General features: G+C 57.3%; 1 protein-coding gene across 2 annotated transcripts in view; it reads right to left on the reverse strand.

The window, feature by feature from the left end:
• NEURL4 (neuralized E3 ubiquitin protein ligase 4) overlaps positions 1-24,844 on the reverse strand; it is a 60,036-nt gene that overhangs the window by 24,138 nt on the left and 11,054 nt on the right. For both annotated transcript variants that reach the window (XM_090129479.1, XM_090129478.1), the window contains 12 exons: positions 24,052-24,233; positions 21,954-22,039; positions 20,194-20,356; positions 18,601-18,787; positions 14,256-14,332; positions 13,654-13,732; positions 11,285-11,454; positions 9,586-9,714; positions 6,929-7,074; positions 5,943-6,158; positions 4,940-5,038; positions 2,472-2,609 (listed from right to left, as the gene is read on the reverse strand). In XM_090129479.1, the coding sequence (XP_089985605.1) occupies positions 2,472-2,609; positions 4,940-5,038; positions 5,943-6,158; positions 6,929-7,074; positions 9,586-9,714; positions 11,285-11,454; positions 13,654-13,732; positions 14,256-14,332; positions 18,601-18,787; positions 20,194-20,356; positions 21,954-22,039; positions 24,052-24,233 (1,672 nt within the window). The remainder of the gene's footprint in view (positions 1-2,471; positions 2,610-4,939; positions 5,039-5,942; positions 6,159-6,928; positions 7,075-9,585; positions 9,715-11,284; positions 11,455-13,653; positions 13,733-14,255; positions 14,333-18,600; positions 18,788-20,193; positions 20,357-21,953; positions 22,040-24,051; positions 24,234-24,844) is intronic.

Raw genomic sequence — 24,844 nt, forward strand, 5'->3', positions numbered from 1 at the left:
CAGTACAATCCACAGCCATCCCAGTATGACCCAGTGCCCACCAGTACAACCTGCTCCCATCCCAGTATGACCCAGTGCCCACCAGTACAACCTGCCCCCATCCCAGTAAAACCTACAGCCATCCCAGTATGAGCCAGTGCTCCCAGTACAACCTACTGCCCTCCCAGTACAATTCACAGCCATCCCAGTATGGCCCAGTGCACCCAGTACAACCTGTCCCCACCCCAGTAAAACCTGCTGCCATCCCAGTATGACCCAGTGCTTCCAGTACAACCTGCTACACTCCCAGTACAATCCATAGCCATCCCAGTATGACCCAGTGCACCCAGTACAACCTACAGCCACCCCAGTATGGCCCAGTGCTTCCAGTACAACCTGCACCCATCCCAGTAAAACCTGCTGCCATCCCAGTATGACCCAGTGCTCCCCAGTACAACCTACTGCCCTCCCAGTACAATCCACAGCCATCCCAGTATGGCCCAGTGCACCCAGTACAACCTGTCCCATCCCAGTATGGCCCAGTGCTTCCAGTACAACCTACCCCCATCCCAGTCCAATCCACAGCCATCCCAGTATGACCCAGTGCCAACCAGTACAACCTACTCCCATCCTAGTAAAACCTACAGCCATCCCAGTATGAGCCAGTGCCCACCAGTACAACCTGCTCCTATCCCAGTATGGCCCAGTGCCCACCAGTACAACCTGCACCCATCCCAGTAAAACCTGCTCCCATCCCAGTATGACCCAGTGCTCCCCAGTACAACCTGCTGCCCTCCCAGTATGGCCCAGTGCCCACCAGTACAACCTGCTGCCATCCCAGTAAAACCTACAGCCATCCCAGTATGGCCCAGTGCACCCAGTACAACCTGCTGCCCTCCCAGTAAAACCTGCTCCCATCCCAGTAATACCCAGTGCTCCCCAGTACAACCCACTGCCATCCCAGTATGGCCCAGTGCATCCGAGTGCCCCCACTTCCCTCCCAGTGCCTCCCAGTATATCCCAGTGCCCCACTTCCCTCCCAGTGCCTCCCAGAATATCCCAGTGCCCCCACTTCCCTCCCAGTACCTCCCAGTATATCCCAGTGCCCCCACTTCCCTCCCAGTGCCTCCCAGTATATCCCAGTGCCCCCACCTCCCTCCCAATGCCTCCCAGTGCCCCCACTTCCCTCCCAGTGCCTCCCAGTATATCCCAGTGCCCTCAGTTCCCTCCCAGTATGCCCCACTATATCCCAGTGCCCCCACCTCCCTCCCAGTGCCTCCCAGTATATCCCAGTGCCCCCACTTCCCTCCCAGTATACCCCAGTGCCTCCCAGTGCCCCCACCTCCCTCCCAGTGCCTCCCAGTATATCCCAGTGCCCTCAGTTCCCTCCCAGTATGCCCCAGTATATCCCAGTGCCCCACTTCCCTCCCAGTATACCCCAGTATATCCCAGTGCCCTCAGTTCCCTCCCAGTACCTCCCAGTATATCCCAGTGCCCCCACTTCCCTCCCAGTGCCTCCCAGTATATCCCAGTGCCCCCACTTCCCTCCCAGTGCCTCCCAGTGCCCCCATTCCCTCCCAGTGCCTCCCAGTATATCCCAGTGCCCCACTTCCCTCCCAGTGCCTCCCACTATATCCCAGTGCCCCCACCTCCCTCCCAATGCCTCCCAGTGCCCCCACTTCCCTCCCAGTACCTCCCAGTATATCCCAGTGCCCCCACCTCCCTCCCAATGCCTCCCAGTGCCCCCACTTCCCTCCCAGTGCCTCCCAGTATATCCCAGTGCCCTCAGTTCCCTCCCAGTATGCCCCACTATATCCCAGTGCCCCCACCTCCCTCCCAGTGCCTCCCAGTATATCCCAGTGCCCCACTTCCCTCCCAGTATACCCCAGTGCCTCCCAGTGCCCCCACCTCCCTCCCAGTGCCTCCCAGTATATCCCAGTGCCCTCAGTTCCCTCCCAGTATGCCCCAGTATATCCCAGTGCCCCACTTCCCTCCCAGTATACCCCAGTATATCCCAGTGCCCTCAGTTCCCTCCCAGTACCTCCCAGTATATCCCAGTGCCCCCACTTCCCTCCCAGTACCTCCCAGTATATCCCAGTGCCCCCACTTCCCTCCCAGTGCCTCCCAGTGCCCCCACCTCCCTCCCAGTGCCTCCCAGTATATCCCAGTGCCCTCAGTTCCCTCCCAGTATGCCCCAGTATATCCCAGTGCCCCACTTCCCTCCCAGTATACCCCAGTATATCCCAGTGCCCTCAGTTCCCTCCCAGTGCCTCCCAGAATATCCCAGTGCCCTCAGTTCCCTCCCAGTATGCCCCAGTATATCCCAGTGCCCCCACCTCCCTCCCAGTGCCTCCCAGTATATCCCAGTGCCCCCACTTCCCTCCCAGTGCCTCCCAGTGCCCCCACCTCCCTCCCAGTGCCTCCCAGTACACCCCACACCATCCCAGTGCCTTCACTTCCCTCCCAACCCCCCCCCCCCATTCCCCACTCACCGCTGGGGGGGTGCTGGGGGTGGGGGATGGGGTGGCGGTGGGGGATGGGCTGGGGGTTCCCCCCCCCTCCGACCCCCCCGCGCTGACGATGGACACCGACGTCACCCGCCCATAAAGATCCAGGGCCACCAAGGCGTTCTGTGGACAAAGGGACACGTCGTGGGGGGGGGGGGGTCTGTGACGTCATTGGGGGGTGTGTGACGTCATCGAGGGGCTGTGACGTCATTGGGGGGTGTGACGTCATAGGGAGAGGTGTGACGTCATGGGGGGTGTGACATCGTAAGGGGGTGTGACGTCATGGGGGGGCTGTGACATCATAGGGGGCTGTGATGTCATGGGGGGTGACGTCACAGGGGGGGTGGCGTCACAGGGGGGTGTGACGTCATCGGTGGGGCTGTGACGTCACAGGTGGGGGCAGTGCTGGCGCAGGCGCGGATGTGACGTCATAGATGGGATGGTGATGTCACAGACGTGGATGTGATGTCGTGATGAGTGTGACGTCACAGACGGGGCGGTGACGTCACAGGTGCAGCTGTGACGTCGTAAGTGATCAATGTGATGTCATGGGTGGGCTGGTGACGTCATAGACACAGGTGTGATGTCATAAGTGATCAGTGTGACGTCACGGATGGGGTGGTGACGTCACAAATGCAGGTAAAACGTCATAAGTGATGGATGTGACGTCACAGATGGGACAGTGACATCACAGGTGGCCACGTGATGGCCTGGGGGGGGGGTAGGGGGGGGAGCGATGTCACATACGGGGCTGTGATGTCATGGTTGGGGGTGTGACGTCATAGGTGGGACAGTGACAGCACAGATACGGATGTGATGTCATAGGTTAAGGTGTCACAGATGTGGATGCGATGTCGCGGTGAGTGTGACGTCATAGATGGGACGGTGACGTCACAGGTGCGGAGGTGATGTCATCAGTGATGAGTGTGACGTCATAGATGGGACGGTGACGTCACAGGTGCGGGGGTGATGTCATCAGTGACGAGTGTGACGTCATAGGTGGGACGGTGACGTCACAGGTGTGGGTGTGATGTCATCAGTGATGAGTGTGACGTCATAGATGGGACGGTGACGTCACAGGTGCGGGGGTGATGTCATCAGTGATGGATGTGACGTCATAGCTGGGACGGTGACGTCACAGGTGCGGGGGTGATGTCATCAGTGATGGGTGTGACATCATAGATGGGACGGTGACGTCACAGGTGCGGGGGTGATGTCAACAGTGATGAGTGTGACGTCATAGATGGGACGGTGACGTCACAGGTGTGGGTATGATGTCATGAGTGACGAGTGTGACGTCATAGGTGGGACGGTGACGTCACAGGTGTGGGTGTGATGTCATCAGTGATGAATGTGACGTCATAGACGGGACGGTGACGTCACAGGTGTGGGTGTGATGTCATCAGTGATGGATGTGACGTCATAGATGGGACAGCGACGTCACAGGTGTGGGTGTGATGTCATCAGTGATGGATGTGACGTCATAGACGGGACGGTGACGTCACAGGTGTGGGTGTGATGTCATCAGTGATGGATGTGACGTCATAGACGGGACGGTGACGTCACAGGTGTGGGTGTGATGTCATCAGTGATGAGTGTGACGTCATAGATGGGACGGTGACGTCATAGCTGCAGGTGTGATGTCATAAGTGACGAATGCGATGCCATAGGTGGGGAGGCGCCACATATGGGGACAGTGACGTCACAGATACGGATGTGATGTCACAGGTGGGACGACGACGTCACCGACGCGGGTGTGGTGCCATAAGTGATGCGATGTCACAGGTGGGGCGGTGACATCACAGATGAGGATGTGATGCTGCGATGCCACAGATGAGTGACGTCGTAGATGTGATGTGACGACGTCACAGATGAATGTGACGTCATAGATGGAACAATGACGTCACAGATGGGGATGTGATGTCGCGATACGTGCGATAGCATAGGTGGAACTTTGGCATCATAAGTGAGGACTGTGACCTCACATGGGGGACAGTGACGTCACAGACAGGGGTGTGACATCATCGATGAGGACTGTGACATCTCAGGAGGGACAACGATGTCACAGGTGGAGACGTGCTGTGACAAGTGAGGGCCGCGACATCACCGATGGGGACACTGATGTCACGGGTGGGGCTGCAACGTCATGGGTGAGGAGTGTGATGTCACAGATGGGGCCGTGACATCATGGATGGGGACAGTGACGTCATAGCAGGGGGAGGGCGATGTCACAGGCGAGGGTGTGACATCACAAGAGAGAACCGCGACGCCGCGGACGGTGACACAGGTGGGGGCTGTGACGTCACAGACGAGTTCTGTGACATCACCCGCCAGCCCCACGACGGGAAGGGGGGGGGGGTCATCAGTGGGTGACACCACGGCGATGACGTCACAGGGTGACGTCACAGGGTGACACCGAGGGGGAGGGGAAGGGAAGGGATTTGGGGGGTCACCTTGGCGACGCCGCACGCTGCCGGCCCCATGTCCTCCCCATCCACCAGGATGTGCATGGAGTCGTCGGCGCCGCGTCGCACGCCCAGACGGTTCCCCACCTGTGGGTGGGGGGGGTTTAGGGGGATGATGAGACCCCCAAAATCCCAAAGAACCCCATTAGAACCCCACTAATCCCATATCCCCCCCCCCAAGAGCCCTCTGAGCCCAGGACCTCCCCTTCCCCCACAAAGCTCTGCTCTGGACTCCCATGCCCCCCTCCATGACCCCCAGGACACCCAAAGGTGCTCTTGATTCATCTAAAGATCCTCCAGGACCTCCCCCCCCCACGCCCAACCAGATGCCAAGACCCCCCCAATCCCTCCCTCCAAAATCCCCAGGACCCCCAGTAGTATCCCCAAACCCCCCTATAACCTCTGCAACATCCCCAGGACCCCCTCCAAGCCCCCCCCCGAACTCCTTAGGACCTCTCTAATACCCCTCATACGCCCCCACCCCTACAGCCTCCCCACTATTCCCCCCACAACCACCTTGGAGCCCCCCAGAACCCCCCTGACCCTCCTCCAGGGACCCCAAATGCCTGCCAGAAATCCCAGCAACCCAAAATTCCTCCCTCAAACCCCCTCAGGTGTCCTCCCTCATCCCCCTCCCCCCCGATCCACCTCAAATCACCCAGGAACTCTGACCAACCCCAGCTCCCCCCTCCCTTCCCCCAGACTCCTCCAAGACCCCCCCAGAACTCCCAGTAACCCCACCCAGGAAGCCCTCATACCCCAGAACCCCTTACCTCCCTACCAGAGATTCGCCCCAGGACCCCTTATGCCCCCCAGCCCCCCCCTTAGGACTCACCCTTAATCCCCCCCCAACACCCCACTGACTCCCAATAACCCCTCCAAGACCCCTCCCAGGATCCAAGACCCTTCCTAAGACCCTTCCAAATACCTCTAAGCCCCCCCCCAACATGTGTCCCTCCTTCCCCCCCTTCAGCCCCCCTCCCCCACTCACAGCCAGCCGTTCCAGGTTGACCCCATAGTTATGGCGGGCGGTGGTCCCATTGTGTCGCACCTCAGCCCCCGTTACCAACCACGTGGGGGGAGAAGGGAGGTCGAGGAGGGTGGGGGGCAGAGCGGGGTGGGTGGGGGGTCCCTGCCCTGGGGGTGGAGCCGTCAGCCCCACCCGCACAGAACCAGCCCAGCGTTCGTCCAGGGCTTCGATTCGCACCTGGGCAACAAGGGGTTAAAGGAGAGCAGGGCTTGGGGCAGGGGGCGAAGCTTTGGAGAGGGGAGGGGGTTAATGAGGTGGGCGGGGCTTCTCCAAGCTCCTCCCATCTCCATCAAACCCCTCCCTGCCCCAAATGATGAATGGGGAGCATAGGGGGGGCGTGGCTCCACGAGGCCACGCCCACTCACCCCAATGTTCACCAATGAGGGGTCGTGTCCGATCTTAGCTCCCTCCCCATTCATCTTATATGCCCTTCCCATTGGCTGTCCCACCATTTAGCCACGCCCCCCAGCACACTCCCCATTCATCTTATGGTTGTGCCCTTCCCATTGGCTGTTCCCCGTTTAGCCCCGCCCCGTGGGTGTGGCCACACGTAGCCACGCCCCACGACGGCTCCCTCCCCATTCATCTTATCACTCCACCTTTCCCATTGGCTGCATCCCCTTTAGCCCCGCCCAGTAGGTGTGGCCACAAGTAGCCACGCCCCCAACCACTCATTCCCCACTCCTATTGGTTCTTTCCCCACCCAATGGGCATCTCCACACGGGGCCCCACCCCCACCCCCTCCCTCCCCATTGGCTGCGCCCCCCCCACAGCCCTCCCAGTGGGCGTGTCCTCCCAGAGCCACGCCCACAGACCCTCCCTCCATTCAACCCCGATGGATCTCTCCTTCCCTATCGATCCCCGACTAGATGTGGCCCCTCCCACCACACTGGCCCCGCCCACCATCATTGGCCCCGCCCACCCACCCCCCCCGTGGCCCCGCCCACCTCGAAGAGCTCTCCTGCCCGCAGGTGCCCACGGCTGAAGACCACCCCGTGGTTGAAGCCCCCAACCCGGGTTGCCTTCCTCCCCTCCCCGGCCAGTGCCACGTTCTGCCCACAGCTGGCGTGGAAGCGATGGCGGGGGGCAGGCACTGGGTTGGGGGGCAGAAGGGAAACAAGAAAGGGGTCATAGGGGGTGAGGGAGGGTGGTCCGGGGTTGGGGGTGGGGGGGAGAAGGGGGGGGTCTAGGAGGGATTTTGTGTGTCCCAATGGATTTCGGGGGGGGGGGGGGGGGCTGAAGGTGTTCTGGGGGGATCTGTGGGGTCCCAAAGGGGATCTGGAGGTTTCTGAAAGGGATTCGGGGGTCACAGGGGGGGGCCTAAGAGGGTCCGGGTGGGGGGGTCCCAATGGTGGGGGTGGAAGGAGGTTCCACAGGGGTCTGTGGGGAGTGAGCTGCTGGGGGGGGGGATGAAAAGATCAGGAGGGTCCGGGGGGAGCGGGTCCAAAGAATGTCAATAGGGTCACAAGCTGCCCTGAGGGGGTGACGTGTGGCATCCCAATAGATTTTGGGGGGGTGGGGGGGTCAATAAGGGTTCTAAGGAGTCGTGGGAGGGTCCCAAGGGGTCCTGGTCCTGGGGGGGTCCCAAGGGGTGTTTCAATGGGGTCAGCCCTAAGGTTATGGGGTCATGAGGGGCTCAGGGGGTCATGGGGGGATAAAGGGGGGTGGTCCTGGGGGGGATGCAGAGTGTGGGGTCTCAATAGCATCCCAAAGGGTTTGGGGGGCGGAGGGGGGTCCATGAGGGTTCTAAAGAGTTGTGGGAGGGTCCCAAGGGGTCCTGGGGGGTCCAAAGGGGGTAATGGGGTGTTCCAATGGGGTCAGCCCTAAGGTTATGGGGTCATGAGGGGGTCAGGGGGTCAGGGGGGGATAAAGGGGGGAATGGGATAAAGGGGGGAATGGTATAAAGGGGGGAATGGTATAAAGGGGGGAATGGTATAAAGGGGGGAATGGTATAAAGGGGGGTGGTCCTGGGGGGGTGCAGGGAGTGTGGGGTCTCAATGGCATCCAAAAGGTTTGGGGGGGGTGGGGGGTCCATGAGGGTTTTAAAGAGTTGTGGGAGGGTCCCAAGGGGTCCTGGGGGGTCCTAAGGGGGTAATGGGGTGTTCCAATGGGGTCAGCCCTATGGTTATGGGGTCATGAGGGAGTCAGGAGGTCATGGGGGGATAAAGGGGGAAATGGGATAAAGGGGGGTGGTCCTGGGGGATGCAGGGAGTGTGGGGTCTCAATGGCATCCCAAAGGGTTTGGGGGGGGTGGGGGGTCAATAAGGGTTTTAAAGAGTTGTGGGAGGGTCCCAAGGGGTCCTGGGGGGTCCTAAGGGGGTAATGGGGTGCTCCAATGGGGTCAGCCCTAAGGTTATGGGGTCATGAGGGGCTCAGGGGGTCATGGGGGGATAAAGGGGGGGTGGTCCTGGGGGGGATGCAGGGAGTGTGGGGTCTCAATGGCATCCCAAAGGGTTTGGGGGGCAGGGGGGGGGTCCATGAGGGTTCTAAAGAGTTGTGGGAGGGTCCCAAGGGGTCCTGGGGGGTCCTAAGGGGGTAATGGGGTGTTCCAATGGGGTCAGGCCTAAGGTTATGGGGTCATGAGGGGGTCAGGAGGTCATGGGGGGATAAAGGGGGGTGGTCCTGGGGGGGATGCAGGGAGTGTGGGGTCTCAATGGCATCCCAAAGGGTTTGGGGGGGGGAGGGGGGTCCATAAGGGTTCTAAAGAGTCCCAAGGGGTCCTGGGGGGTCCTAAGGGGGTAATGGGGTGCTCCAATGGGGTCAGCCCTAAGGTTATGGGGTCATGAGGGGGTCAGGAGGTCATGGGGGGTTAAAGGGGGGAATGGGATAAAGGGGAGTTGTCCTGGGGGGGATGCAGGGAGTGTGGGGTCTCAATGGCATCCCAAAGGGTTTGGGGGGGGGAGGGGGGTCCATAAGGGTTCTAAAGAGTCCCAAGGGGTCCTGGAGGGTCCTAAGGGGGTAATGGGGTGCTCCAATGGGGTCAGCCCTAAGGTTATGGGGTCATGAGGGGGTCAGGGGGTCATGGGGGGATATAGGGGGGAATGGGATAAAGGGGGTGGTCCTGGGGGGGATGCACGGAGTGTGGGGTCTCAATGGCATCCCAAAGGGTTTGGGGGGCGGGGGGGGGTCCATGAGGGTTTTAAAGAGTTGTGGGAGGGTCCCAAGGGGTCCTGGGCGTGACCTGGGGGGTCCCAAGGGGTGTTTCAATGGGGTCAGCCCTAAGGTTATGGGGTCATGAGGGGCTCAGGGGGTCATGGGGGGTTAAAGGGGGTTATGGGGCCATAGGGGGGTCAGGGGGGATAAAGGGGGGTGGTCCTAGGGGGGGGTATAGGGAGTCTTAAGTTCAGAGTGGGGGGGGGGGGGTCTCAATGGTTCCTGGGGAGCGTTTGGGGGTCCTGGGGAGTTAAGGGAGGATTCTGTGGGGGTCTTAAGGGATTACTGGGGGTCCCACTGGGGTCTGAAGGGTCCTGGGAGTGGGGGGGGGGGGGTTGGTGCTGGGGACACACTGTGGGGTCATGGGGGTCACAAGGGAGCACCCAGACGGGACAGCACTGTGGGGATATGGGGGTGGGGGGGGGATATGGTCGCCCCCCCGTATCCTTACCTGGGGTAGGGGGACCCCCACCCTTGTCGCAGGGGGGGCCGGGTCCCAGGCTGTTGTCTGTGGGGCCGCTGCCCCCCGTGAGGGAAACCTGAACGCACTGCCCATACAGATCCACCACTGCATACACCTCTGGGGGGGGGGATTTGGGGCAGACATCGCACGCACGGCCCCACATCCCATATCCTCATGGCCCCGCATCCCATAACCCCACATCACCGATGTCTCCATCTCCCCACAGCTCGTAACGCCCCCCCAGTGTCCCCATGGCCCTATAAACGCTGATGTCCCCCAACGGCCCCACATCCCCCTTTATCCCCCCCACTGACCCCGTTGCCCCACGTCCCCCATATCCCCCCATCACCCCCAGTGTCCCATTGATCCCAACGCCCCCATTATGTCCCTATATCCTCCATATTCCCCCTGCCCCCATGTCCCCTACATTCCCCCCACTGTCCCCCATGTCCCCAGTGTCCCCCATATCCCCCCATTGTCCCCACTGCCCCTCATGTCCCCACATCCCCCATATCCCCCCACTGTCCCCCATATCCCCTATATCCCCCCATTGTCCCCACTGCCCCCCACATCTCCATATCCCCCTATATCCCCCCACTGTCCCCACTGCCCCCCATGTCCCCATATCCCCTATATCCCCCCATTGTCCCCACTGCCCCCCACATCTCCATATCCCCCTATATCCCCCCATTGTCCCCACTGCCCCCCATGTCCCCATATCCCCCCACTGTCCCCACTGCCCCCCATGTCCCCACATCCCCCATATCCCCCCACTGTCCCTACTGCCCCCCATGTCCCCATATTCCCCCACTGTCCCCACTGCCCCCCATGTCCCCACATCCCCCATATCCCCCCACTGTCGCCACTGCCCCCCATGTCCCCATATCCCCCCATTGCCCCACTGCCCCCCATGTCTCCATATCCCCCATATCCCCCCACTGTCCCCATAACTCTCGATGTCCCCATATCCCCTATATCCCCCTGCTGTCCCCAATGTCCCCATACCCCCCGATATCCCCATATCCTCTATATCCCCCCATTGCCCCCGATGTCCCCATACCCCCCCATGTCCCCATATCCTCTATATCCCCCCATTGCCCCCGATGTCCCCATACCCCCCCATGTCCCCATATCCTCTATATCCCCCCGTTGCCCCCGATGTCCCCATACCCCCCGATATCCCCATATCCCCTATATCCCCCCACTGCCCCCAATGTCCCTATATCCCCTATATCCCCCTGTAGCCCCCGATGCCCCCATATCCACTCTCTCCCCCCACTGCCCCCGATGTCCCCATACCCCCCAATGTCCCCATATCCCCCTGCTGCCCCCGATGTCCCCATACCCCCCGATATCCCCATATCCCCTATATCCCCCTGCTGCCCTCAATGTCCCCATACCCCTGATGTCCCCATATACCCTATATCCCCCCACTGCCCCCAATGTCCCCATACCCCCCGATATCCCCATATCCCCCATATCCCCCCGCTGCCCCCGATGTCCCCATATCCCCTATATCCCCCTGCTGCCCCCAATGTCCCCATACCCCCCGATGTCCCCATATCCCCCCGTTGCCCCCGATGTCCCCATACCCCCCAATGTCCCCATATCCCCTATATCCCCCCGATGTCCCCATATCCCCCTGCTTCCCCCCGCTTCCCCCCTACCCCCCCACGTGCCCCCGTACCCGGCGGCAGCCCCGAACACGCCACCCCCTGGTCGGCCCCGTTGATGAAATATCTCAGGTCTCCCCTCGCCGTCCTCATCATCCCGATGCGGGACCCCGTGCCCAGGGAGTCCAGGTCGCAGCCGTAGTTGTTGCGCATCGTGTTCCCGTCCTGCATGATGGCCGTGCCGCTGCGGGGACAGCGGGGTGTCACGGGGACATGGGGGCAACGGGGGGGTAATGGGGGGAAGGGAGGGGGTATGGGGGCGTGGGGGGAATATGGGGGATATAGGGATATGGGGGGGATGTGGGGGGGATGGGGGTAATGGGGGAATGGAGGGGATATGGGGGTAATGGGAGTATAGGGGGAATGGGGGCCATGGGGGGAATACAGGGGATATGGGGGTAATGGTGGTATAGGGGGAATGGGGGCCATGGGAGGGAATGTAGGGGATACGGGGGTAATGGGGGTAATGGGGGCAAAGGGGACATGGGGGGAATGAGGGGGGTATGGGGGTAATGGGGGCATAGGGGACATGGGGGGAATGTATGGGGTATGGGGGTAATGGGGGGAATGGAGGGGTATGGGGGTAATGGGGGAATGTAGGGGATATGGGGGCAATGGGAGAATGGAGGGGATATGGGGGAAATGGTGGTATAGGGGGAATGGGTGCCATGGGGGTAATGGGGGCATAGGGGACATGGGGGGAATGTAGGGGGCATGTGGGTAATGGGGGGAATGGAGGAGGTAAGGGGGTAATGGGGGGAATGTAGGGGATATGGGGGCAATGGAGGGGATATGGGGGATATGGGGGTAATGGGGGCATAGCGGATATGGGGGGAATGTAGGGGGTATTGGGGTAATGGGGGGAATGTAGGGGGAATGAGGGTATGGGGGGAATATGGGGGATATAGGGATACGGGCGGGATGTGGGGGGGATGGGGGTAATGGGGGAATGGAGGGGATATGGAGCCAATGGGGGAATGGAGGGGATATGGGGCCAATGGTGGTATAGGGGGAATGGGGGTCATGGGGGGAATGTAGGGGATATGGGGGTAATGGGGGCATAGGGGACATGGGGGGAATGTGGGGGGTATGGGGGTAATGGGGGGAATGGAGGGGTATGGGGGTAATGGGGGAATGGAGGGGATATGGGGGCAATGGGGGATTGTAGGGGATATAGGGGCAATGGTGGTATGGGGAGAATGGGGGCCATGGGAGGGAATGGAGGGGATATGGGGGCAATGGGGGATTGTAGGGGATATAGGGGCAATGGTGGTATGGGGAGAATGGGGGCCATGGGAGGGAATGTAAGGGATACGGGGGTAATGGGGGCATAGGGAACATGGGGGGAATGAGGGGGGTATGGGGGGAATGGGGGGAATGGGGGGAATGGGGGGAATGGGGGGAATGGGGGGAATGGGGGGAATGGGGGGAATGGAGGGAATGGAGGGGGTATGGGGGCATGGGGGGAATATGGGGGATATAGGGATATCGGGGGGATGTGGGGGGGATGGGGGTAATGGGGGAATGTAGGGGATATGGGGGCAATGGTGGTATAGGGGGAATGGGGGCCATTGGGGGAATATAGGGGATATGGGGGTAATGGGGGTAATGGGGGCAAAGGGGACATGGGGGGAATGGGGGGGGTATGGGGGTAATGGGGAGTATGAGGGGAATGTAGGGGTATGGGGGCAATAGGGGAAAAATTGGGGATATGGGGGTAGTGGGGGGAATATAGGGGATATGGGGACATCATGGGGGAATGTAGGGTTATGGGGACATGGGGATGTTATGGGGTCGTTAGGGGTCAATGGGAACACCGAGGGCAATGGGGAATACAGGGGGACACTGGGGGGCAATGGGATATGGAGGCTTTGGGGGAGATAATGGGGACAGTGGGGACCATAATGGGGACACTGGGGGGCAATGGGATATGGGGACTTCGGGGGAGATAATGGGACTTTGGGGGACGTGACGAGGACAGTGGGGCAATGGGATATGGGGACATTGGGGGTCATAATGGGGACACTGGGGGGCAATGGGATATGGGGGCTTTGGGGGAGATAATGGGGGCAGTGGGGACCATAATGGGGACACTGGAGGGCAATGGGATATGGGGACATTGGGGGCCATAATGGGGACAGGGGGGGCAATGGGATATGGGGACATTGGGGGCCATAATGGGGACGGGGGGGCAATGGGATACGGGACATAGGAACACTGAGGAATTAAAGGGGACATGGGGACATTGGGGGCAGCAGGGGGACATCACAATGCCAGGGGGACGCTGCCACACCAAGGTGGGGACAAATGGGGGCCATAATGGGGACAAATGGGGCCGTAATGGGGACGAATGGGGCCATAATGGGGACAAGAGAAGTGTCACCTGAGCATCCAGGTGTCGTAGTCGATGTCAGTCATGGTGTTGGGGAACTCCAGCTCCTCGGGGCGGATGGCGGTGACACCTGGGGACAGCGGTGGGACCCCTGTGTCACCCCCCTCTCACCTCCCCCCTCCGTGTCCCCAACTGTCCCCACATCTCCCCCAGGTTGTCCCCACATGTCCCCAATTGTCCCCATGTCCTTCCGTATCTCCAATTACCCCTGTGTCCCCTCCATGTGCCCCCCCCAATGTCCCCAACCCGTGTCCCCCACGTCCTCCCCATATGTCCCCCCTCCATGTCCCCCCTAATCCCCACCTGTCCCCCCATATGTCCCCAACTGACCCCCCCCAGGTGTCCTTAAGTGCTCCCATGTGCCCCCAATTGTCCCACCTGCTCCCCCCACCCCCCCCCCCACCTCATGCCCCCCTCCCACCTGTCCCACCCCATGTGTCCCCAACTGTCCCCCCGTGTGCCCTCACCCCACGTCCACCCCATATGACCCACTCGGTCCCCAACTGTCACCCCCCATACGTCCCCCCAGGGTGCCTCCTGTTATCTCCCCAATGCCCCCCCAGGTGTCCCCCCTCCCCGTCCCCCCAACTCACCTGCCTCGATGGACCCTGACCAGCGATCCACCATCTTCTGGATGACGATCTCAAAGAGTTCCCCGTCCCGCAGTGCCCTGGGTGGGGGGGGGACGACACATTTTTGGGTCCCAGGAGCACATTGGAAGCCATCAGGGCAGATTATGCAGGAGTTTGTGTCAGATTATGGGGGTTTAGTCTCAGATTATGGGGGTTTCTCTCAGACTATAAAGGTTTAATGTCAGATTATGGTGTTTTAGTATCAGATTATGGGGGTTTAGTGTCACATTATGGGGGTTTAGTGTCACATTATGGGGGTTTAGTGTCACATTATGGGGGCTTGTCTCAGACTATAAAGGTTTAGTGTCAGATTATGGGGTTTTAGTATCTGATTATGGGGGTTTAGTGTCAGACTACGGGAATTTTATGTCATATTATAGGCGTTTAATATGAGATTATGGGCCTTAGTCTCAGATTATGGAGGCTTGTCTCAGACTATAAAGGTTTAGTGTCAGATTATGGGGTTTTAGTATCTGATTATGGGGGTTTAGTGTCAGACTACGGGAATTTTATGTCATATTATAGGCGTTTAATATGAGATTATGGGCCTTAGTCTCAGATTATGGAGGCTTGTCTCAGACTATAGGGGTTTAGCGTCAGATTATGGGGATTTGGATCAGATTATGGGGGTTTAGTGTCAGATTATGGGGGTTTAGTCTCAGACTATGGGGGTTTAGTCTCAGACTATGGGGGTTTAGTCTCAGACTATGGGGTTTTAGTATCAGATTATGGGGGTTTAGTGTCAGACTACGGGAGTTTAATGTCATATTATGGGGATGTAATACGAGATTATGGGGGTTTAGCGTCAGATTATGGGGACTTGGATCAGATTATGGAGGTTTAGTGTCAAATTATGGGGACTTGGATCAGATTATGGGGGGTTAGTGTCAGACTACGGGAGTTTAATGTCATATTATGGGGATGTAATACGAGATTATGGGGGTTTAGTGTCAGATTATGGGGACTTGGATCAGATTATGGAGGTTTAGTGTCAAATTATGGGGACTTGGATCAGATTATGGGGGTTTAGTGTCAGACTACGGGAATTTTATGTCATATTATGGGCGTTTAATATGAGATTATGGGGCCTTAGTCTCAGATTATGGAGGCTTGTCTCAGACTATAGGGGTTTAGCGTCAGATTATGGGGATTTGGATCAGATTATGGGGGTTTAGTGTCAGATTATGGGGGTTTAGTCTCAGATTATGGAGGCTTGTCTCAGACTATAGAGGTTTAGTGTCAGATTATGGGGGTTTAGCATCAGATTATGGGGGTTTAGTGTCAGACTACGGGAATTTTATGTCATATTATGGGCGTTAAATATGAGATTATAGGGCCTTAGTCTCAGATTATGGAGGTTTATCTCAGACTATAGAGATTTAGTATCAGATTATGGAGTTTTAGTATCAGATTAAACTCAGACTACGGGAGTTTAGTGTCAGATTATGAGGATTTAGTATCAGATTATGGGGACAAAGTATCACGTTATGGTGACATATTGTTAGATTATGAGGACATAGGATCAGATTATGGACATTTATGGTCAGACTATGGACATTTAGCGTCAGATTACTGACTTTAGATTAAGATTACAAGGCCCTGGGGGCAGATTATCGACACTTGGGGTCGAATGATAAAAGATTTAGGATCAGATTACAAATCTGATGTTCATATTACATGATCCCAGAGTCGTATATTGCCCTTAGGATCAGATTACAAGCATTTAGCTTCAAATTACAGGGTTTGGGATCACGTTACAAATTCATAGAATCAAATTATGGACATTTAAAATCAAATTATGGGGTTTTAGGGTCAGATTACTGCATTTAGGGACAGATTACAAGGTTTAAATGCAAATTATGGGAGTCCCATAGTCACATTATGGAGTTTAGGTTCAGATTATGGGCACTAAGGGTCATATTATGGACAGCCAAGGCCAGATTATGGTCTCTAGGAACAGATTACAGATATTTACATTCAGATTACGGGATTTCGGGATCAGATTACGGGCATTTATATTCAGACTACAGGTTTTTAGGCTCACATGGTTTTAGGGTCAGATTTCGGGCTCCAGGTTCATGTTACAAGGTCCCAGGGTCAGATTATGAGCACTTAGGCTCAAATTACAGAGTTTAGGGTCAAATTATGAAATTTTAGGATCAGTTTATATGATTTTAAAATCCAATTAAAAGGCTTTAGGTTGAGATTACAGCATTTAGGGTTAGATTATGGGGTCTCAGAATCAGATTATGGGGTTTTAGATCCAGATTACAGACATTCACATTAATAATTTGGTAATATAGGCTCAGATCATGGGTTCTCAGCCTCAGAATATGGGGTTTTAGCTCCAGATTAGGGGGTTTCAGACTGATATTGTGAGAATCTACATTCAAATGATGGTATTTAGGCACAGAATGGGGGGGGTTAGCCCCAGATTAGGGGTTTTTAGCTCCAGATTAGGGGCTATAAAACCCAGGTTATGGAGTTTTAGACCCAGATTACGGGCATTTACGTTAAGATGATGGTATTTAGGCAGACAATATGGGTTTTTAGACCTATCTTAGGGTTTTAAAACCCAGATTAAGGAGTTTTAGCCCCGCATGAGAGGCGTCTACATTAAAATGATGACCTTTAGGCTCAGATTATGGGGTCCTAGGATCAGATTAGGGGGCTTTAGCTCCAGATTGGAGGTTTAGCCCCTGACTACAGGCATTTCCATTAAGGTGATGGTATTTAGGCTCAGATTATGGGGTCCCAGTCCCAGATTAGGGGGTTTTAACCTCAGATTACAGGCATTTACACTAAAATTATGATATTTAGCCTCAGATTATGGGGTTCTAGGACCAGATTACAGGCTCCTAGCCCAGATTAGGGGATTTTAGCCTCAGATTATGGGCATTTACATTAAGATAATTCTACATAGACTCATGTTACAGGGTCTCAGATCCAGATTAGGGGATTTTAGCCCCACATTATGGGCATTCACGTTAAATGATGGCATTTAGCCTCAGATTATGGGGTCCTAGGATCAGATTATTCAGTTTTAGCCCGGTTACAGGCATTTACATTAAGATAATGGCATGTTGGCTCAGATTATGGGCTCCTAGGATCAGATTATGGAGATTTAGCCCCAGATTAGGGGGTTTTACATTAAGATGATGGTATGTAGGTTCAGATTACGGGGTGCCAGCCCCAGATTAGGGGGTTTTACGTTAAGATGATGATATTTATCCTCAGATTATGGAGCCCTAGGACCAGATTACCGGAATTTAGCCCCAGATTAGGGGTTTTTACATTAAGATGATGGTACATAGGCTCATGTTATGGGGTCCCAGACATAGATTAGGGGATTTTAGCCCCAGATTGGGGGATTTTACATTAAGATGAGAGTATATAGGTTCAGATTACAGGGTCCCAGCCCCTGATTAGGGGGTTTTAGCCGCAGATTACAGGCATTCATATTAAAATGGTGGTATTTAGCCTCAGATTATGGGGTCCTAGGACCAGATTACTGGGATTTAGCCTCAGATTACAGGGTTTTACATTAAGATGATGGCATGTAGGCTCAGATTACGGGCTCCCAGACCCAGATTATGGGTATTTACACTAAGATAATTCTATGTAAGATCAGATTATAGGGTCCCACCCCCAGATAACGGGGTTTACATTAAGATGATGGTACCTAGGCTCAGATTACAGGCTCCCAGACCCAGATTATGGGTATTTACACTAAAATAATCCTATGTAGGCTCAGATTATGAGGTCCCAGCCCCAGATAACGGGGTTTACATTAAGATGATGGTACCTAGGCTCAGATTACAGGCTCCCAGACCCAGATTATGGGTATTTACACTAAAATAATCCTATGTAGGCTGAGATTATGAGGTCCCAGCCCCAGATAACGGGGTTTACATTAAGATGATGGTACATAGGCTCAGATTACAGGCTCCCAGACCCAGATTATGGGTATTTACACTAAGATAATCCTATGTAGGCTCAGATTATGAGGTCCCACCCCCAGATAACGGGGTTTACATTAAGATGATGGTACCTAGGCTCAGATTACAGGCTCCCAGACCCAGATTATGGGTATTTACACTAAAATAATCCTATGTAGGCTCAGATTATGAGGTCCCAGCCCCAGATAACGGGATTTTACATTAAGATGATGGTATACAGGCTCAGATTACAGGGTGCCACCCCCAGATTAGGGGTTTTTACATTAAGATGATGGTACGTAGGCTCAGATTACAGGCTCCCAGACCCAGATTAGGGGTTTTTTAGCCCCGGATTATGGGGTACCGACCTGTTGGAGACCACGATGGCGTCGTTGAACTCGGCGCGGCAGTTCTGGCGCAGCGCCGTGCGGCCACCGTTGGTCAGCAGAGCGTTGGCCCCGTGGCGTCGATGGAAACGCAGCTCCGAGCCCCCCCCGGGGGATGGCACCGGAGGGGACAGAGGAGACCCCCCTGGGGACAGCTCTGGTGGCAGCTCTGGGGAGGGGGGACGGGGTCAGGGCCCCCCATTACGTCCCCACGTCCTCATCATGTCCCCACGTTCCCCAAAATCTCGATCCACTGTCCCCAAACCGCCATCCCAATGTTCCCAAAGCCTCGCCTATTTTGGCCCCACGTCCCCTAAAATCTTGATCCAACGTCCCCAAATCCTCATCCAATGTCCCCCCCCCACCTCCCACCTCGATGTCCCCAAATCCTCATCTTCGTGCTGCCCACCAAAACCTCGATCCAACGCCCCCAAATCCTTCACCCCAATGTCTGACACGCACCAACCCCCCACCTCCATGTCCCCAAATCCTCATCTTTGTGCTGCCATGCCCACCAAAACCTTGATCCAATGCCCCAAATCCTCACCCCAATGTCCCCATGTCCCCAAGCCCCCACCCCTACATCCCAATGTCCCCATTTCCCATCCCCATGCCCCCCAAACCCTCACCCTGATGTCCCCAAATCCACAAAACCTTCCTCTCAATCTCCCCATTCCCCCAAATCCTCACCCCAATGTCCCCATTTCCCATTCCCATGCCCCCCAAACCCTCCCCCAATGTCCCCAAACCCTCACCCCAATACCCCACTGCCCCCAAATCCTCATCCTCAGGTCCCCATGCTCTTGATTTGACGTCCCCAAACCCCCACCCCAATGTTCCCACGTCCCCAAACCCTCGCCCCAATGTCCTCATGCCTCCCCCACCCCCCTAAAACTTGAGCCAGGCTCCCCAAATCCTCACCCTAATATCCCCAAGACCCCAAATTTTCACCCCAGTGTCCCCAAACCTTCACCCCAATGCCCCACTGCCTCCAAATCCTCATGTCCCCATATCCTTGCTCTGAGGTCCCCATACCCCCCACCCCTATGTCCCCAGAACCTCACCCTGATGTCCCCACCTCCCCCGAACTCTCACCCCAATGTCCCCAAATCCTCATCTTTGTGTTCCCACAACCCCAAAACCTTGATCCAACGGCCCCAATTCCTCACCCTCATGTCCCCAAACCTTCATCCCAATACTCCACGGCCCCAAATCCTCATCCTCAGGTCCCCATGCTCTTGATTTGACGTCCCCCAAACCCCCACCCCAATGTTCCCACGTCCCCAAATCCTCGCCCCAATGTCCTCAAGCCCCCCCAAAACCTCAATCCAGGCTCTCCAAACCCTCACCCTGATATCCCCATGACCCCAAATTTTCATCCCAGTGTCCCCAAACTTTCACCCCCATGCCCCACTGCCCCCAAATCCTCATCCTCATGTCCCCACACCCTTCGTTCTGAGGTCCCCAAACCCCCACGGTTTTGGACACCCCACGCCCTCATCTTCACATCCCCACATCCCACTAACCCACCTCCCCTGATGTCCCCCAATGTCCCCCCGTGTCCCCATCCCTCACCACCGTCCTCCACGATGGTGGCCTGAGCTGCCTGCCCATAGAGGTCGACTACAGCGTAGACATTTGGGGGCACATTCCAGGCTGCAGGGCCCTGTGCAGCGCCGTTGACAAAGAAGTGCAGGGTGCCATCGTCCCGCCGCACCACCCCCACCGTGTCACCTGCCTGGGGACAACACCGTGTCACCCTGCACGGGCCACCCCTCCGTGAGTCACCCCTCCATGAGATGGCACGTCCCCACAGGGCAACTCCCACCAGGACCACCTCCACAAGTGCCACCTCCCCAGGTGTCATCCTCATGGGACATCACCTTCCCAAGTGTCACCTCCCCAGCTGTCAGTCCCATGGGATGTCACCTCCCCAAGTGTCACCTTCCCAAGTGTCACCCCTGGGAGACATCATCTCCCCAAGTGTCACCTCCCCAAACGTCACCCCCCCCAAGCATCATTCCCATGGGATGTCACCTCCCCAAGTGTCACCTTCCCAAGCGTCATTCCTGTGGGATGTCACCTCCCCAAGTGTCACCCCTAGGAGACATCATCTCCCCAAGTGTCACCTCCCCAAGTGTCATTCCCATGGGATGTCACCTCCCCTGGTGTCACCCCTGTGGGACGTTACCTTCCCAAGTGTCACCCTCGTAGGACATCACCTCCCCAACTGTCACCTCCCCAAGCATCATTCCCATGGGATGTCACCTCCCCAGGTGTCACCTCCCCAAGTGCCACCCCTGGGAGACATCATCTCCCCAAGTGTCACCTCCCCAAGTGTCATTCCTGTGGGATGTCACCTCCCCAAGTGTCACCCCTGTGGGACGTTACCTTCCCAAGTGTCACCTCCCCAAATGTCATTCCCATGGGACACCACCTCCTCAAGTGTCACCTCCCCAAGCGTACCCCTGTGGGAGGTCACTTCCCCAAGTGTCACCTCCCTAAGTGTGATTCCCATGGGATGTCACCTCTCCCAGGTGTCACCCTTGTAGGACATCACCTCCCCATTTGTCACCTCCCCAAGTGTTGTTCCCATGGGATGTCACCTCCTCAAATGTCACTCCTGTGGGATGTCACCTCCCCAAGTGGAGGTGACATCATCTCCCCAAGAGTCACCCCTGTGGGATGTCACCTCCCCAGGTGTCACCCTCGTGGGACATCACCTCCCCAAGTGTCATTCCCATGGGATGTCACCCCCTCAAATGTCACTTCTGTGGGATGTCACCTCCCCTGGTGTCACCTCCCTAAGTGTCAGCGCTGTGGGACATCATCTCCCCAAGTGTCATTCCCACTACAAGTCACCTCCCCAAGTGTCACCACTGTGGGATGTCACCTCCCCAGGTGTCACCTTCCCAAGTGTCACCCTCATGAGATGTCACCTCCCTAAGTGTCACCACTGTGGGACGTCATCTCCTCAGGTGTCACCACCCCAAGATTCATTCCCGTGGGATGTCACCTCCCCAAGTGTCACCACTGTGGGATGTCACCTCCCCAAGGGCCATCTCCCCAAGTGTCACCCTCATGAGATGTCACCTCCCCAAACGCCATTCCCATGGGATGTCACCCCACCAAGCATCCCTCCTATTTGAGGTCACTTCCCCAAGTGTCACCTCCCCAAGCGTCACCCTTTGGGACGTCACCTCCCCAGGTGTCACCACCTCAAACATCACCACCCTGAGATGTCACTTCCCCAACGCCCCCACCCCCCAAGGGATGCCACCACCCGCAGTGTCACACGCTGTCACCCCCGTGAGATGCCACCAGGGGGGTCCCACCTTCAGCCGGTCCAGGTTGTGGCCGTACTCATCGAGGACGGTGGTCCCGTTGTGCATCACCCCATTGCCTGTCATCATCCACGTGCCTGGGGACAGCAGGGGGACATCAGGGAGGCGTTGGGGACATCGGGGACGCCGTCAGATGCCATAAGGGTGTTGGGGACCCGGCGGATACATCGTAAGGACAGCAGGGACGTCATGGGGACGTCTCAGGGACTTTGGGGACATCGTAAGGGTACTGGGGACCCAACGGGGACATCATAAGGACAGGGGACACCCAATGGGGACACCATAGGAACATGGCAGACCCAATGGGGACACCATAGGGATGTTGGGGACCTCATAAGGACGTGGAAGACTCAATGAGGACACCATAAGGACGCAATAGGGACATTGGAGACCCCACAGGGACACCGGAGGCCACTTGGGGACCCCATGGGGACCCCAGAAGGACACTGGGAGACCCAACAGGGACACCACAGCACAGTTGGGGTCTCTATGGGGTCACTGGAGACCCCCTGGGAACATCCTAAAGATCTGGGAGGTCCCTTGGGGACACCATAAGGACACTGGAGACCCAACAGGGACATCATGAGGACAGGGGACACCCAATGGGGACGCCACAGGGACATGGCAGACCCAATGGGGACACCATAGGGATGTTGGGGACTTCATAAGGACGTGGAAGACTCAATGAGGACACCATAAGGACGCAATAGGGACATTGGAGACCCCACAGGGACACCAGAGGCCACCTGGGGACCCCATGGGGACACCAGAAGGACACCGGGAGACCCAACAGGGACACCACAGCACAGTTGGGGTCTCTATGGGGTCACTGGAGACCCCCTGGGAACATCCTAAAGATCTGGGAGGTCCCTTGGGGACACCATAAGGACACTGGAGACCCAACAGGGACATCATGAGGACAGGGGACACCCAATGGGGACGCCACAGGGACATGGCAGACCCAATGGGGACACCATAGGGATGTTGGGGACTTCATAAGGACGTGGAAGACTCAATGAGGACACCATAAGGACGCAATAGGGACATTGGAGACCCCACAGGGACACCAGAGGCCACCTGGGGACCCCATGGGGACACCAGAAGGACACCGGGAGACCCAACAGGGACACCACAGCACAGTTGGGGTCTCTATGGGGTCACTGGAGACCCCCTGGGAACATCCTAAAGATCTGGGAGGTCCCTTGGGGACACCGTAAGGACACTGGAGACCCAACAGGGACATCATAAGGACAGGGGACACCCCATGGGGACGTCAAAGGGACATGGCAGACCCAATGGGGACACCATATGGATCCCTTGGGGACCTCATAAGGACGTGGAAGACCCAACAGGGACACCATAAAGACGTCACAGGGACATTGGAGACCCTGTCCCAACAGGGACACCAGGGGTCACTTGGGGACCCCCATGGGGACACCATAAAGACACTGGGGGTCCCAACAGGGACACCATAAAGACACCACAGCACAGTTGGGGTCTCCATGGGGTCAGTGGACGCTCCCTGGTGACATCCTATGGATCTGGGAGGCCCCATGGGGACACCATAAGGACACTGGAGACCCAACAGGGACACAATAAGGACAGGGGACACCCAATGGGAACGCCACAGGGACATAGCAGACCCAATGGGGACACCATAGGGACGTTGGGGACACAAGGATCCCGTGGGGACCTCATAAGGACATGGAAGACCATAAGGACACAACAGGGACATTGGAAACCCACAGGGACACCAGAGGCCACTTAGGGACCCCATGGGGACACCATGAGGACACTGGGAGTCCCAGCAGGGACACCATGAGGACATTGGAGACCCAACAAGGACACCATAAGGAGGTGGGACGTTCAATGGACACCTCACATGGACACCATCGGGCTGTTGGGGACCCCATTAGGACCCCTTGGGGACACATGAAAGACCTCGGGGACCCCTCGGAAACACCCTATGGACCTAGGGGGACCCCACATGGTCACCATAAGGCACCATCAAGATGTGGTTGACCCAACGGGGACGCCGAAAAGACCCCGTAAGGACATTGGGGACCCCCACGGAGACGTTGGGACGCACCGGAGCGCAGGTTGGTCATGGTGGAGGGCAGCTGGAGGTGTGCAGGGCTGTGGGTGGTGACCCCGATCTCGATGGAGCCCGCCCACTTGTCCACCATCTTGTCGATTCGCACCTGGAACAGCTCGTTGTCCCGCAGCGCCCGCGCGCTCAGCACCACGCCGTGGTTGAAGTCATCCGTGGCGCTGGGGGACGGACGTGGGGACGTTGTGGGGACGTTGTGGGGACGTGGGTACAGGGACATCGCGGGGATGTCATGGGGACGGCACTGGGAAGCCGTCGGTACGTGGGGATGGGGGCAATGGGACACGAGGAGGGCATGGGGACGCCATGGGGACGCCATGGGGACGCCATTGGGACGTGGGGATGGGGGCAATGGGACACGAGGAGGGCATGGGGACATCATGGGGACACCACTGGGATGTGGGGATGGGGGCAATGGGACACGAGGAGGGCGTGGAGACATCGTGGGGACACTGTGGGGACATATGGGTAGGGGGGATGTCATAGGGACACCATTGGGATGTGGGGATGGGGGCAACGGGACACGAGGAGGGCATGGGGACATCGTGGGGACACCACTGGGAGATGGGGATGGGGGCAATGGGACACGAGGAGGGCATGGGGACGCCATGGGGACGCCATTGGGACGTGGGGATGGGGGCAACGGGACACGAGGAAGGCATGGGGACATCATGGGGACACCATTGGGAGATGGGGATGGGGGCAATGGGACACGAGGAGGGCATGGGGACATCATGGGGACACCATTGGGACGTGGGGATGGGGGCAATGG

The sequence above is a fragment of the Phasianus colchicus genome, chromosome 36 (assembly GCF_987193195.1).
Source record: "Phasianus colchicus chromosome 36, bPhaCol1.hap1.1, whole genome shotgun sequence".
Classification (NCBI taxonomy): Eukaryota; Metazoa; Chordata; class Aves; order Galliformes; family Phasianidae; genus Phasianus; species Phasianus colchicus.